The sequence below is a fragment of the Camelus bactrianus genome, chromosome 8 (genome assembly GCF_048773025.1).
Source record: "Camelus bactrianus isolate YW-2024 breed Bactrian camel chromosome 8, ASM4877302v1, whole genome shotgun sequence".
In the NCBI taxonomy this organism is placed as follows: Eukaryota; Metazoa; Chordata; class Mammalia; order Artiodactyla; family Camelidae; genus Camelus; species Camelus bactrianus.
The window spans coordinates 6395846-6412346 of record NC_133546.1 but is presented as its reverse complement, the minus strand read 5'-3'; the positions used below and the strand labels follow the sequence as shown (position 1 = coordinate 6412346).

The 16501-nt window shown below is 45.9% G+C and overlaps 1 protein-coding gene across 3 annotated transcripts in view; it reads right to left on the bottom strand.

The window, feature by feature from the left end:
• PRKN (parkin RBR E3 ubiquitin protein ligase) overlaps positions 1-16501 on the bottom strand; it is a 1163425-nt gene that overhangs the window by 30167 nt on the left and 1116757 nt on the right. For 2 of the 3 annotated variants that reach the window (XM_074368037.1, XM_074368036.1), the window contains exon 10: positions 4011-4094. The exons of the other annotated variant lie outside the window; for it this stretch is intronic. In XM_074368037.1, coding sequence (XP_074224138.1) covers positions 4011-4094 — 84 coding nt within the window. The remainder of the gene's footprint in view (positions 1-4010; positions 4095-16501) is intronic. 3 annotated transcript variants of the gene reach the window in all.

Sequence of the window (16501 nt, the reverse complement as noted above, 5' to 3'; positions counted from 1 at the left end):
TTTACTTATTAGAAAGCCTCTGGGGGGTGGGGGGGGGACGTGGAAGGCAACCAACGTGGGGAGGAGAGGGAGCAGGCGCGAGCAGCAAATGGAACTGGACTCTCATTAGCCTGTGAAGGATTGATCTTCTGCCACTGATTTCCCAAACCCCCAGCAGTTGCAACTTAAAGCTTGTTCAATATTTTAAAACCAATTTAAAACCAATTTTTGAGTTTGCTTTTCTTTTCAAAGTGTTGCATTAATCAAAAAATGCATTAAGTTTAGGGTCAAGCAGCCTAACCAATGGGAAAAGCCTGATGGGGCCCCAGGAGACGGGGGCTTGGCGGGCTGGATAATATAATATCAAAGACCAGAAACTGCTCAGCTTTAGAGGGAGGACAGTGGGAAGGAACCACAGACGGCAACAAGGGAAAAAATCCCGCAAATGAATTGAACTGGAAAGAAATCTGAAGAAGGCCAATGAGGGTATTTTGTCGTAGTAGCCAAATTCAGACGGGAGAACGCCTTCAGTTTCAAGACAGGAGGCTGCGATTTGATTTTTATTGTTAGATGTGTGGAGAGTCATTCTGTCAAAGATTTCAAGCCTGTTGGGGAGGCAGAGGGCGTCCATTTGGAGACCGCTTCCATTTCAGAGAAATGCAGGGAACAGAAAAGAAACTGGTTCTGTTAAAATAAAAACCCTTGGTGCTCTTGCCGGATGGAATTGGCTCTCTCAGTTCGATGAAATAGCTTGTTTGGTTTATCCCTTTCCACGTCCAAGAGTAGCTAGGGTTGGAATGAGGAAATGGAGACTCGGCGAAGCAGCCCGTAGGGAGTATACTGGTTACCCTGTGTCCTTTTCTCCCCTCTGCCCTGCACCTGGAAGGCGAATCCCATGGGCTGCGACCCTTGGACCCCAGCTGGGTGTGGCCATTGGGAGACTTTAGCAAGACGCCCGAGGGTGGGAGAGAGAAGTGATGTCTGTCCCCCCCCACTCCCACCCCCCCCACTTTGGGACCACTTCCGGCAAAGCTGGACCTTCCGTGATTACGCCTCCTGTCACGAGCTCCTCCTTGGCTCTAGCTCTTGAGGTTAGTCCCCGTGTAATGTCATTTTCTCTTCTTGTCCTTTCAGGCCTAGGGCAGCCATGGCTTCCCACTGATGCTGGACTCGGAGGCCCTCCACATCGATTTTAGTTCTTGCGACCCTCGCTCACCACTGTAGGTGAGCCATGACCCTTCAACTAAAATGACCCTAAAACTAAAACTCATGCGCCCATCTGAATAGGAGTCTGTTTCCTACGGGACCTGGAATGGATCAGAGACTTAGAAACAAATGGCAGCAAAACCCCCAAACACTAGTTGCCTTCTGTTCTCAGGCAATAGGGGACCAGCAGACTTTTCCAGTTCGGTTGGTCCATTGGCTTTGTTTTCAAATAAGAGGAAAAAGGCTCAGTTATCAGGAGCTCCAGGCAAGAAGGAGGCTCATTTCAGGGAGATCTTGTGAGGCCATCTCTTCCTAAATTTTCTTTCCTCTTCTGAGGTTCTTATCACACTGATTGTTTGTGCAACCCCTGCTGTATCTAATAAAGTAATAAAAACTCCATGAGAGCAGGGACTTTATCCCCAGAGCCTAGAACAAAACGTGACCTGTTACAGGTGTTTAATACTACTGAATGAATGAAAGAATGTCTTTTTCTTTACAGATGCCACTGCGGACGGGAATGCTGCCTACCATTCCAGTAAAAAACAAATGTTGCCCGAAATCAAGCCATTCGGCACTGCAGCTCCCCCCACCCCCACCCCACTCCCAGTGGTGGACCCTGAGGGGAATTCAGGACAGAGGAAAACAGACACATTGGGTGCTCTGCATACTGGCTCTACACAGCTAGGATGCACATCTAAGGGATAATTTCAAAGAGCCCAAACTGTTGAATCTTCCTGTACATAGAAAGGCACTAAAATCAGTAACTCAAGATTTTTTTTCTGTGTGTGATTAGCAGTAATCTTTTGATGTTCCACTACATGTTTTTTTTTTCCCCCTGGCAAAAACTCCTATATATTCTGGCTCCTCCTCTACCTCTTCAGAGCAGTTCCTCAGAGCTATCTGAGAGGTTGTCTCCCAGCTGTAGTCCTCAGAAAGTGTCCAAATAAAACTTAACTTGCAACTTTTGCATTGGGCGTTTTCCTTCAGTCGACACCACCATAATTCAACAGACATCTATCAGATGTCTATGCACCAGACACTGTCTAGGGAGGGAGGGGTGGATAGATCACAGCCCACGCAGTGCCCTCTGCTGGAATTTGCTTGTCATCTCTATCCCACTGTCCTCTTGACAAACTCTGACCCACCCTCCGTGACTTTTCTAGGGACGCATTATACAAAGCTATATTCGCTAAACTTTATTCTAGACTACTATTGTCATCATTTATTTTCCTGTGAGTCTCCCCTATGGTTCCCCTATGAGCCCCTGAAGATAAATGTCCTTATCTGCGTTTTTTTTTCAGAGAGCAGAGCAGATGCCTGGCCTGTGCCAGTGCTGGACTTCTTGTCTGCTCGTCGATGCTGTCTGCAGACACAGGCTTCTTGATACTGGTCATCCGCACTTAAGGCCAGCTCTGACTTTCTTTCTCCCTTATTTCTGAGTTTCTTTTCCTTTTAAAATCTGGGTGACCTCAATCATTAGGGCCAAGGTTGGTTGGTTCCTCCTGACAGGAGAAGGAAGGGCATTATCGAGTGGGTCTGGGACCTGGACAGCTTGAGGTTAAGCAATGCTCTTCTTCACCTTACTGCTACTATTTTCAAATAAATAGATGTTAGGGCAGCCCTTCTCGGAAGGCGTTGTCCATGTCGGTTGTCACGTGGATGTGAATTGCCAGACCACACCCATCCACCCCCCACCAGCTACAGCCTCTAGTCTAGCCCAGCCCTTCTGGCCCTGAGGCAGGTGGATTTCAGGGTCATTATTATTCCTGACGTCAGCACCCAGGATGCTTGCATTTGAACACCCCGGAGCTAAAAGAAGTCCACAGAAAGATCACCTGCTTCCTTTGCCACAGAAATGGCAGTTCAGCCCTAAATCTACCAATGTGCTCCAGGCCAGCATTTCAGTAGCCGCTGGGAAGATCTGAATTCACTAATTACGTTTATTTAGTTATGCTAATATGGAGTGAATACATACACAGAATACCTGATAGAGATTCACTCCTTTATGCTCTCATTTTAGAGCATTCAGATAGTTAAAATTCTCTGCTGTGAAATTAAAATGTTCTGGAATTTCTGTGAGTATTTATGTGGTTCCTGTCAATAAAATGACTAAAGGATTTATCTGGGTGGATTTGGTGTTTATACGCTTGTTAACATCTATATCAGGAGGAAAATAATGAGCAAATTCATCAACTGTGCTGAAGGTTTTACTCCTTTCCCCTAAGGTTTGGTTGATTATAATTAATAAATAAAAGACAATATATTTGCATTTCCCTAAGCCTGATATAGCACGTCAGAGAGTAAGGCTCAGTAAACACGTTCTTTACCTAATCGAGACTGAAATGTAGTTTAGCACAGCTCATGATACAGCTAAAAAACAGTAACGTCCTTGCATCATATAATAAATCCATCATGTCATTCACGGAGACAGTTTTCATCAAAGATTCTAAACAAAGGCACTTTTGAAAAAAAATAATGTGAGGTTAGTATTGATTTCTCTGATTTAGAAGTTGTTAAATTGTTTCGTCTCCCTTCTAAAGACTCCTCTGACCCTTATCCCTGCCCCACAGACCTCTGGGAAAAACTGTCATGAAAGTAGCAACACACCCCACATGGCCAGTGGGGCGCCTGACGCTCCACCTGAGGAAGGGAGTGGGTCTGCAGGGACTGAAGGCTGGGAGGCCGGAGCCCACTTCATCACCGTGGCAGCAGGCGACTAGTCTGGTTTTGATTTTTTCCAGATTGGAACCTTCGATGGTCTCCAGGAAACAGCTCTTGTCCCTGACCCATATCCTGAGCCATGCTTTAAGGAAGAGGAACTCTACCTGAGTAACTGCTCCCACGGCCTCAAACAGGACGCTGCATTCACCTTCGTGGTACGATTCCTTGCAGTCCCGGCAAAAGACGAGCTGTGGGGGAACACACGGGAGTTAGAGGTGGGGTTGCCGGCTGCACTTGGCCTCAGCACGCTGCTCTTTTCCAAGCTCATTATATTCATGCCTCTGACTTGGGTGATGGTTTCTGTGCCAAATTCCTTTTTTTGCAAAGAGAAATAAAGTTCTATTTTGATGGAAGTATTCACTCTTAACTAAAGAATGTTCCAGGCACTGTAGCAGGGTTTCAAAATTGAATGAGTCACATTTGCTTTCTTCTAGGTGTTTCTAGCCTAGCAGAGGAGTCAGTAATGCAAAGATCCCTGTAGTAGAATGTTATTGGTATGAGAATTTGAGGAAAACAATTTCATTTAAGAATTTTATGTCTAATCTTTGTTTACATACGCAGAGGATTTATACATGCATGTTAATGGACTTATTTTTGTATCAAAAGCCAATTATGGAAAGAAGAAATGGGCTGTCATGGGTTGTCTTATGTACCCCACAATTTCATATGTGGAAGCCTTACCCCCCAGGACTTCTGGATGTGGCTGTATTCGGAGACAGGGCCCTTAAAGGTAATTAAGGTACAATGAGGTCATTAGGGTGGGCCCTAGTCAGTATTACTGGTATCCTTAGAAAAGGAGGTAAGGACACTGACACACACAGACTGGGACATGACTATGTGAGGACATGGGGAGAAGATGGCCAGCTGCCAGCCGGGGAGAGAGGCCTCAGAAGACACCACCCCTGCTGACCCCCTGTTTGCAGACTCTTAGCTTCTGACACCGGGAGAAAGATCATTTGTGTCGTGGGAGGCCCTGGCTGGGTGCTGTGTTATGGCGGCCCCAGGAAGCCAACACATGGGCTGAAGTGGATCCCCCCGACACACAGGGGGACAGTGCTCCTTTCAGTATTCACAGCTCCTTTCAGAAGAGAAGGGACCCAGGAGTCACCTGCCCTCCACTTGTCACCTTATGGAGAAGGAAGCTGAAAGACGTCTGGAATCACCGGGCCCTCCAGGACCGACTTCCCAACCACCAGCCCTGCTCTAGGGGCTGTTGTGGTGGCTGAGGGTGTGGGCTCTGCCGTCGGATGCACTGGGTTGGAGGCATCACCCTGTCACCTGCCAACCAAGACACTCTGGGACAGCCACCTTGGCTTCTGGGTGTAGAGTGTGATAGCCTTCTTATTTCTTCTCAGAGCAGAGAAAGAATCCACAGTTTGTGGGATACACTTTACTTAAGAAGGTTCAGGTTGGTGGCAGATATGTGTCTGTGTGTGTCAGGATGTCCTTACAGAAACCACCAGTACCACCGGCTTTTAATTTCTGACATTTAAATTTCCCCTGAAGTGAAAGCTAATTCAACAAACAGTATACAAACTGAATCTCAGAGTTCCTTCTTAAAGGATTTTTTTTAAAATTGTGTCTGCTCATCTTTGGGTTTGCCTCAAGACCCATCCCCCTGCTCTTATGCACTATGTTGAAAAACTGTGGACCGTATGGTTCAATCATTGAGAAGAGCTGCTGTGTGATTTCACCCCTCCGCTTCCCAGGGAGGCAAGTCTGATCTCTCGGCGTGACAGGAAAAACGCTTCACATCTTATTAGCTAGTGGATGAGATATAAAATCAGTTTCATGGTAGAGGAACACCCTGGAGGTTGATCAGTTTGTCAGAATAAATAGGCCTTTCCTGACACAAAGATATTAAACTCCCTCTCATGCTGGTACTACCAAGAATGGACTGTAAAAAAGAATAACGGAGAAGGAAGAGCATACAAAAATTAAACCCTCACCACTTTAGGATGGCAGGAGGCAAGTGAAAACTGCAAAAATGGGCTGGTGGTAATTTAGCATGAACGCACTTGCTAATTTGCTTCTATTCAGAGAATATAACTTAAAGTTACATACATCAGGCCATGGGCTTCCTAGGTAAATAACTCAGATCTGTCTCACACAAACTGGAGAAATAGCCAGAAGGTCTGATTTGATCTTAAAAAAAAAAAGGTTCAGGTTTTTAATGAAGATACCCAAGACCCAAGACTGTCAACCAGGTGCTTGTACAAATGCTTAGGCCCTCAGTTCTGAAACTGTGCACCAAGGAGCCCTGGGGCGCCACAGCAAAATCACAGGGGTGCAGTGGGACCTCGTACATACTTGAGGGGAAACACAGTGCCACTCAGCATCTGGTGGACACTGTGAGTCACTCACTCAGGACAGCTCATGGTGCTAATGGAGATGGCGCTGCCTTCCTTGTGAAGACATCCTGTCTGCAAAGCTGGGTTTTTGGTTACTGTGATAAAAACAGACAACTACTAGGTGACTATCCATTTGGAACATGAGATGTACTTACTTAAGAATGAAATTAAAATATTCTTTCTCTCAATTTATGTGAATTTTTTTTTCAAATGACTATTAAGTTGCTAAGATATTAATTTTTATTATGTTCTTTGGACCTAAATATTTAATAACAGAACTGCTAGGCATTTCTTTTGGGCTAGAAGCATCAGGAAAATCTTGTAGAGCCACTAAGGGCATGGTGAACAGAGGAAGTCTGGGGAACTCTGATTAGTCAGATACAAAACTCCTTGAGATAATGTTTGGGGTCTTTTTGCAAAAACTTCCAGGGACACAGGCATTTCCTGGGAACTTGGGGAGAAAACAGATCTGGCTCCAACGTTTCCTCGCTCACTCTGCCGACCTGCCTGCCTCCTTTCCGGGGCAAGTGGGTCTGGCTTTAACTAGTAACGTAGAAGGCCGCAATTTACCAGGGGCTTATGAGTCGTTACCTGTGGGGTCACACTTGCTGAGGCTCTTTGAGATGCCTTATGAGTCAATACGAACTGGATGGAAGAGACTACCACACGTTTATATCGTGTATTTTTCTTGGATTATTTTCTTTTGAGAATAATTTGACAAATGCCACCAATTTCTGCAGTTTTTTAAAACAGAATTTCTTTAAAATCTTCAAAAAATCATTAAAGTAAAACATAGTTATTCCATTGGTTCTTTAAGCTCTATCCCCTTTTTAGATTGATCAAAAAGCAACATATATAGACGGTATAATCTTACTTCCTGTGATGTTAGTTTTACTTGTCAGGGTGGCCAGATTATTGCCCCCAGTTATTCAATCAAACACTAATCTCGGGTGCTTCACAGTGAGGGTATTTTGCAGGTCTGTAAGATCTAGAACCACTTTAAATAAGGGAGGTGGTCCTAGGTGACATGGGTGGGGCTGATTCAATCAGCTGAGAGGTCTTCCGAGCAGAACTGAGGCTTCCTCAAGAAGACAGCCCACCTGTGGACCACAGCTTCAGGCAGCGCCTGAGAGTCCAGCCGCCCCTCCAGGCCGCCTGCCCTATGAACTTAGGACGCACCCAGACAGCCCCGCGTCACATACATCAGTTCTTTGCAATCAGTCTCTCTCTGTCTACAGAGATACAGATACATTAGATACAGAGCTACCTATGCACATAAGTGTACACTAAATACCTAGCATAGCCATGTCCTAGATATTTATCTATCTGCCTCTAGATCTGTGGGGACAGCGGAGCACGTCTAGATGTTCTATGTCTATGTCTGTATGTATATGTGTATCTCTCCTACTGGTGCAGCCTCTCTGGTGAAACCCTGGCTGACACAGCTAAGCTCCTATAGGAAACACTTTACTAGGTCAGTTTATTTTCACTAGGTCAGTTATTCTTTTGCAAAAGGATTGACATAAAAAAACCCCCACTATTTGCCTTTTCTATGTTATTTGAAAAATTGTAATTCAAATCTTTTCCTCTATTGGTGTTTAATCCCAAGTGCCCATAGGATGATTCGTTTTAGAACACAACACCAGGAACAGCTTAGTCACTCCCAGCAGCGTGATGGTTCCCCTTTATTTGACAACGAACATGGTGATTCAGTACATTTCTCTCTTTGGCGTAGCTGCCTGGGAGGCTGGTGCCAAACTTTCCACTTAAATGACTTCATTTTAAGTTAAATTACCGATTACTCACTTAATTCGCTCATCTTCCTCATCTCTGATGCCTAAGATGAAGTACACAATTTTAAAACAACTATTCAATAAAGGATAAGTTCAAAAAGACAAACTTATTTTTTCTAATAAGTAATAGCCAAACAATTTTTGCCACTCAAGTCATATTTTTGCCTTGCAATTAATAAATGTTGAGTGTTTACTTTTAGGATGAGTAAAACCTTGGACCTGGACCAACACATGAAAGAACAGCGCATTGCAATACATGAAGTTGCATAGTGACGTTTACATTTTAAAACATCAGATAGACTTTAGTGTTTACAGGAAGTCAGAGCCATCTGGAATCAGAGGCCCTTCTCTACTATTTATTATCTGTGTGATCCTAACATCTCTTTGCTTTAGTTTTTTGCATCTGTAAAGAAGAAATAACAAGATAATCGATATTTAACTCAGTTTCTGGCACAAGGTAAATGTGAGAAATGGTTTTCTCATGGAGTTACAATGGTTTCTAAGCAGTAAAATTCTACAGAAAAGTAAGGAGGTAGTAAAGCACCTTATTAATTCCCAGGATACGGATAGCCACTTTGTTATGGGGAAGCCTCGAGTGAAACTGAGGGCCACCTGGGACGTGCCCAGCTCGTCAACTCCCCGTAACCACTGCAGAGAGAGGGATGTGTCTGCTCTCGCTTGGCTCCTGTTTGAGCAGAGGTACTGTCACTGTCAACCCCCTTAGGAAGTCCTGTGCCACCACACAGCGAGATGGACCTACTGTGCTATCACTCACGGTCATGTCAGGAGAGAAGTCATTTGATCGATGTTTGACTTTGATTTCCCATATGCTCATAACGGAGACATTTAAAAGGAGACAGATGTGTATGTTCTCTTTGGAAGCATAAAAAGGAACCCAATGAACAGCTTCCAACGCAATCAGAACATTCAAGTGGCCGCTGATCAATAAACTTGAGAACCAGTCGGTACCTCCAAGTGATGACCCTAAAAATAAGGGTTTGATCCTTAAAGTTGAATGATCTCTATATGAAAGCCCAAATTTCTCTGTGCTTGTGTCCTATCGCGACGGCATCTATTAGAAAAGCACTTTATTATGTGCCACTTATTTGTCTTCCGCAGCTCTGAGGTTCTGTGTTAAAAGAACAGGAGAGAATCAAATACCATCTCAGGACCCCTTACTGTAGTCGAGGGAAACATCAAAACCGGGAGGCACACATATGTACTTCTCTGGGGACAGATGGAATATCTGTCTTTTAGGGACATGACTTTCCAGAAGATGGCAGCAGTGATGTATGAGATTCAGCCTCTGTGTGTTCAAAATTGTATATCAAAGGAGTAGGGCGCCCCGTGGGCTGACTAGCCACTGATATATGCAGAACTCGTTCTGACAAGACAGTGCCACCGAACGGAAATGGTGCTAGATTATAATGCGCCAAAACACAATTTTGAACGGAAGAAAGTCGGGTTATTTCCTTTCAAGTACGCAACATCTTAAAATCACAGAAGCTCGTGGTGCGAAGCAATCTTAAACTGTGCCATGCTCTAATTGCAAACAGACTGAGACCATCTTTTACATGCAGTCTCCACATGGCTAAAAAGAAATGATCTCCAGGGAGCTGAATAACGCTTGGGGAACTGAATCCTTTTGTATTTTTCAAATTCTATACAGATCATCAAGGACGGCTGAACAGTGTCATCTAGATTCCCACAAAATACGGAGACATCCATACCCTCCCCCCACCCCCCAAATTAGTTTTGTTTTAGGTTTGCTACCATGAAAAGCCCCTTCCTTTCCTTGGTTTAACTACCATTCTTGGGAGCTCTTAAAAGAACTCTGAAAATTCCCTTTTCCTATAGCATCATGATCTCATCAAGCACAAGTTCGTACCCATTCAAACTGCTGGTTGTGCAGAGCCCTGACGTAGACACTCACTGTGAGTGAGAGCTAGCGGAAGATGTTGGCACCGTCTGTCTCAGAATGAGGGACCTAGTAGAGAAGACAGACTCACACAAGGAAGAGGCCATGTCCTCCAACTTGCTTTCAACAGGGCTGACCTCAGCATCTCAGATGATGAAGACAGGCGCCTGTACATGCTCCGGACGGTGGGGGTGAGGCTGCTGTGAACTGAACTGTCCAATCGATAATTATAAACAAAAATAGTAGAACTTATTTCCTACTTTATTGATAGTTTGTTCAAAGTTAAGAGTGTTTCCTGGCCATTTATTTTTCTTTTTAAAAACAGGTTTATTGAGGTGTAATTCACATAGTTATTTAAAAAATTTTTTAATTTATTTACTATTTGTCTACTTGTTTCTTCTTTTTCGGGGAAAGATAATTAGCTTTTTTTAAATGAAGGTCCTGGGGATTGAACCCAGGACCTTGTGCATGCTAGGCACACGCTCTGCCACTGAGCTATACCTTCTCCCCAGTCATCGGTTTTAACAAGTAGTTTATACAGTTGTTTGAGTGGCTAATACACGTGCACAGCACAAACTCACAAGGTGCAGAGGCAAATAGAGAAAAATAAGCCTCCCTTCCGTCTCGGTCAGCTACAAAGCTTCCCAGAGATGATCGCTGTCAGCTGCACACATGAATGCTATTTTGAGACTAAAAATGGCTTATAAAATATTGCATTATGTGAAGGGCTCTGCACCTTGTTTTCTCGTTTAACACATTTACAGCTGGCTCTACATCAGTCCCTGTTGAGTAACCCTGAGCAGCTGAATTCTTCCTAAACGGCCGCATAATACTCAAGTTGATAGATGTCTCTTAATTCATTTAACCAGTCCCCTATGGATGAGCATTTAGGTCCTTTCCAATATTTTGCCATTGTAAACAAGGCTGTGGGGAACGTCCTTCTCCAAAGGTCATACTGCACATGTGAAAGGAAATTCGTAAGGTAATTGCTAGAAGTGAAATGGCTGGATCGAGGGGCGTGTGAAGGTTAAATTTGGATTGCTTTTGCAAGCCTGCTCTCTGTGGAGCATGCGCTGCTCCCCTCCCCCCACCCCCAGCCCGCTGTGTCACCAACGGGGGCCTTTGTCAAACAATGGCACAGAAAGAATCCCTAATTCCCAGCACTTCTGCTAACGTCGTCTTTATCTGCGTTGCATCTCCCCAGAGACATCTTCCTGGCCAGAGAAATAACTTTGAGTCACTTTTGAGTCTTGTCCATTCGGCTGGACCAGGGTCAAGAGTGGCACGTGGCCGGTCCCCCTACCCCTTCCCTGTTCCTCTTGCCTGGGCTCTGAGACACAGTGCTCGGAGCCTGTCCTCTCCGTGATCAGACCAGCCTGAGTTGGTCCTGCTGGCCAGAAAAGGACTCTAATGGGTCCCTCATCCCCTCTTGCCTGCCTTCCTGATGTCCTTGCCTCCCTGGGTTGTCCAACCGCTCCCAGCGGGGGAGGTGCCTGAGATCTGCCTTCCTCCGATTTCCATCCACCTGTCTGTGTAACCTGGCCTTTGACTGGGCATTTATTTAAGAATAAAATCGTGGTGGTGGTCAAAAAAAATTTAAAAACCACCCCCAAAATTTTTTTAGCTTTGGTGGCCTTAAACACTGGCAGCCAATAAACTAGAGGTCCAGGTTAGCCCGGGGAGCATTCAGCTGCCAGCAGCTGTGTTGTGTGCTTTAACTTTGTGCAGAGTAGACTCTCGGCACCGCTGGCACCACACCGCCAGGAGGGCAGTGGGGACGGCAACGAGCGGGGACCCTGGGGGAGGGTGGGAGTGCGAGACGGGTGGTTCATGGCAGTGATCCTCTCTCCCCACTGCCCCCACTTCCTGTCTCACTCTCTCTCTGCTGTGACCCTTCTAAAGAAGGAGTCCTGCCGTGACCTCCCCATCTCCATCCTCCACGTCCCCGCCCCCCTCCCTCCCTCATGACTTTCCCGGTCTCCAAGGGCTTTGCGGGGCTTGGCTGCAAGCTCGGGCTCTCGTAAGTGTTTGAGGACGACGTTCACAGTATCTGCGTGCATCTACACAAACTTCTTGGAGGGTGAATTTCTGCATCTAACTCAAAATCCCCTCCAACATCTTGCAAGGCTGGCTCAATTTTGCTTTCAAATCAACATTTCCCGGACCTTATGGAACATTTGGCTCTTTTCAGAAATGGAGCACTGGTCATAGAGTATCAAATTCAATCCCACTTTCAAATATTGCCATTCATTAGTGGACTCGTTCAAATACTGCCATTAATTAGTGAATATGCTTGGATGTGGCCATTCATCATTAGTAAAATGCACAGCATATGTCTTCTATAATTTTTAACTGGTCTCTAATCCTTGTGACCTTATCATTTACAATCTGTAGCAAGGCACTAGACTCTGGAAAAATGATTACACTATGCCAGTCAAAATGCGAAATCCAAGCCATATGGCAGTCCGAGCCCAATTTGTCCCATGTGCCTGTGGGCATCCTTCTGCTCGTGAGCATAGCAGGAGAGGCAAAACGCTTTGCTAGAACACCTGGGCCTAACCCGAGGTGACTCCGGGCAGGGTCAGCTTTGGAAAGGGGCCAACTGCGTGGGTGGTACCCCTGCTGGCACATCTTAGAGACACTTCTTTTTGGAGGTTTTGCAGCTTGTCTGTGTGAGACAGATCGAGAAAAATGATACATCAAACCTTGGGCAGTTTTATAGGCCCCTTGGCAGCACACCTGTGTCTGCGCCTCTCCCCACAGCCGCAGCCAAAGAGGTCGGGGTATTTTTCTCTCAAGTACTGTCTTTTTTAAAAGAAAATTATCTTTCAAAACTTTTTTTGGTCTTTTTTTTTGTGGAGGGAGGTAATTAGGTTTATTTATTTATTTATTATTATTAATTTCTATTTAATTGAGGTGCTGGGGATCGAACCCAGGACCTCGTGCATGCTAAGCATGTGCTCTACTACTGGGCTGTAATCTCTCCCCCAAGTACTGCCTCTTATATTCCTCTGTTAAATGTTTGTCTCTCTGTATGAAACCATTCTCACTTATCCCCTCTTCTAAATGAAGAGAATCATTCATCTGTGCTTCCCCCGAGACCCAGTGTCTGGAATGCAGTAGGTGATCAGTGTCTGTTCGTTGCGTGCCAGGCGTCCCATCCAAGGAGCTTACAACTCAGTGGAGAGGCAACGCTTACGGAAAACAAGAGCTGGGGGACAAGAGCCCATGGTCGTGCGCTGAGCTGTCCTCAGAGTGCGAGTCTGCAGAAACTTCCAGAGAAGGGCTCAGGGTGGGCTGGGGGTAGCGGCAGCGGCAGTTGCTTTTCTGCCCCTCAGGCAGTGGTTCTAACATCAGGCTCATCCCTCATCTCTCTGCTAACAATTCAGAAAAATCTCTCCCCAGTCCCAACCTCCCTCCTAAACTACAGTGCCGCCCGCTGCGCATTTCCATTTAGATCAATTGCAGTCACTTCAAATTCAAGTCAACTCAAATTTCATGTGATTACTATGGAAAAGAATACTGGGATAAAAGAGCAGAAATTCAAAGAGTGAACTTGAGGAGGCAAGAGTAGGGGACCCAGGGGGAGGGGTCCATGCACACGTGTAGATGGCGCCTTCCTGGAGCTGCCTCGCCTCCTTTCCTGTTTTCTTGACTCCAGGAACACCCAGTCATCCTGACATGCTCAGCACAAACCTCAGATTCTCTCAGAATTAATCCCATTTATAATGCCAGGACTAACAGGGCAGCTGTCACGTAGGCAGGATGGACAAACATTTGTAAAATGAATGAGCAGTAAGAGCTAGAAAAGTCTAAACTTCTGAGAAACGTGAGGACAGCCCGGTGTCATGGGAATCCAGCCTGAGGAATGAGACCAAGACACTTTTGGCCAATGATGCAATTATTAGCCAAGTTCAGAAGCTGCGGCCACAAGGATGAAGGAGTGGAGAAGGCTTCATGAGAGAAGGATCTGAATTGGTTTGAAAAGAGAGAATGAAGATGCTAGAAAGAGAGGGGTTAAGAGGCGGGGGAAGCCCTGGAGAAAGTCAAGGCCAGGGAAACCCAAACACTCCCAAGGCTGTGGTTTAAAAGGAGGGGTGCTGATTTTCAGCTCGTGGGAAGGCAAAACCCCGGGACAGCAATTTGCTGGTGAGGAGGTTACATCTGATGAGTGCGACTCCAGCTATTACTCCTCTGGGGTCAAGGGGAAGAGGAGAGTTAAGGGTGGAGGAAGCCTGGAACAGCCGTCAGGAGAAGACGCGTGAAAGGAGGGAAGCCCGACCACGCTGAGAACCCAGCTGATGTGACGGCGCCAACCTCGGTTCCCTGGGGCTTACAATGTGGTCCCGGACCAGCAGCGCCAGCAGCACCCGGGAGCTTGGGGCGGAGTCTCAGGCCCCGCCCAGGAGCGCGGAATCGGAATCTGCACCTTAACGAGGTTCCTGACGACTGTGTGCGCGCTGTGGGTTAGAAGCACTGTTGCAGCTCATCCGTTCAACCCAAACTTACTGAACACGCACAGTGTGTGCCAGGCACCCTGAGGGTGTACAACGATGCATAGGACATAATTTCCAGTCTCATAAGAGTCACAGCTCCCTCATTTCCTCCCTCCCTCTACCCAGTCCTCCCTCCAGTCAACGAGTTTTTACTGGGAACATACTGCATGCCAGGCACCGTGCTAGGCAGTGTGGTGGTGACCACGTGGGGCATTCTTCTTGATCTCAGTGAACTTATGTTCAGCTGCGTCCTAACTGTCATGCTGGACCAGGTTTTGGGGGAGCACAGGATGTGAGCTGGGCAGTCAGGCTAGGTCTCCAGGAGGAGGTGGAGAGTAAATTGAGACCCAGCTGAGTCTGGTTAAATGAATCGTGTGAATTCCAGGTTTGTGACAGTGCCCAGCGCTGAGGGCTCTCAGGGCACGGGGGATCTTTTCATGCTGGACCGCTGAGCTGGAGGTGCTGAGGAGAGGCAGCAGAGGCGGCTCCCAGGTGTGGGGTGGGGATTGGAGGCAGAGTCAGTGTGGGAGGTGCAGCTTTGTGGGGGCGTGGGGTTCTGGTCAGGTGGCCGGGGCTGGATCGCGGGTTGCAGTGTGCAGGCTCGTCCTGCAGTCAGGCTGAGCTCGGCTGGGTGCCTCAGGGAGCCGGAAAGCCTCGAGCACCCATAGCACGACTAATTAAAGAGTCAGGCACAGGGCAGTGGGAGAAAACACTCACTTAGAAAATCAATTTTGGACAGTGGGAAAGCATCACTAATAAAACCCAGCAGGAATAGACTCCGCCAGTGTAATTCTGCAGCATTTTTGTAGTTTTGATTTTTGTATACATTGGCGAAAGGACACAGTCTAGAACAGAACTGTCTCATAGAAACAGGAGTAATTTAAAATGTTCTAGAAGCCACATTAAAAAAGTAAAACAGAAACATTAAAAAAGTAAAATAAAATATTAAAATTTATTTCACCCAATATATTCAAACGGTATTTTCAACACACAGTCATTTAAAAAGTGTTCATTATTTTGCATTCTTTTCACAGAGTCTTTGAAGTCTGGTGGGTAGTTAATGCTCATATCATCTCAGTTCAGCCCACCTGTCATTCCAAGCACTTGGCTGCCTCACGTGGCTGGTGGCTACCATGTCAGCTGGTGGCTACCATGTCGGCTGGTTCTAAAAGAAACCTCTAGTCTGAGGGCCACTTGGGTGAGGCAGATGGCCGGTAGAGGTACCACAGAACACCTTCAAAAGGGTTTAAGCACATAGGACAAGGTGAGGTGGGGGACAAGAGAAGAAAAGAAAATTACTGGTGCTGATGGAAAGAAATTAGATTTTTTCTGATAAAGGATGCTCTTTACTTTTAACCTTTGAAAGACTCACTTGGTGTTGTGATGTGGGAGAGATGTGCAGAAACAGGAAATCAGAAACAAGAAAATGTGGTGCAACTGTTTACAATGAGAACATATGAACTTTCCTGCCACACACGGTGAATCATTTGTGAAAAGAAAGTCAAAAAAACAGATTGGCCCTGAGTTCTCTCTAATTTTCCTGGTGTCTACGGGCACCGGATCTACCTGCTCGCTCACACTGTCAAATCTCGTACCAAGAACAGAGAGCGTCCAGACCATTAATCATGGGGTGGACTGCTGACCCGAATTGCTGCAAACAATATCTGTGTCTTATGTCTGCAACCCTTCCCTTTCTTTAAGTGACAATGTAGGATGAACTTAATAAATGGAAAGCCATAGAAATCCACGATTCAGGTCATATTAGTTTGACCAAGTATGAATGGATTCTCCTAATTCAGCCAATCCAGGGGTTTAAGTTAGTGACATCTGCTTTTAGATGTTTGGAGCCTCGAGTTTGGAAGCCTGGGTCCACGTGATTTTAAAAAAGGACTCTCATCTGCAGTATTTAAGCTAGATCCTGGCGAATTAGGTAAAGGTCACCCTAGTAAAGACCAGGAACCGTGGCAGCACTGGAGAATGCACGTTAAAAGTTAGAATCATGACTTGGACTGCATCCTTGAAGTTGTGAACTTAACT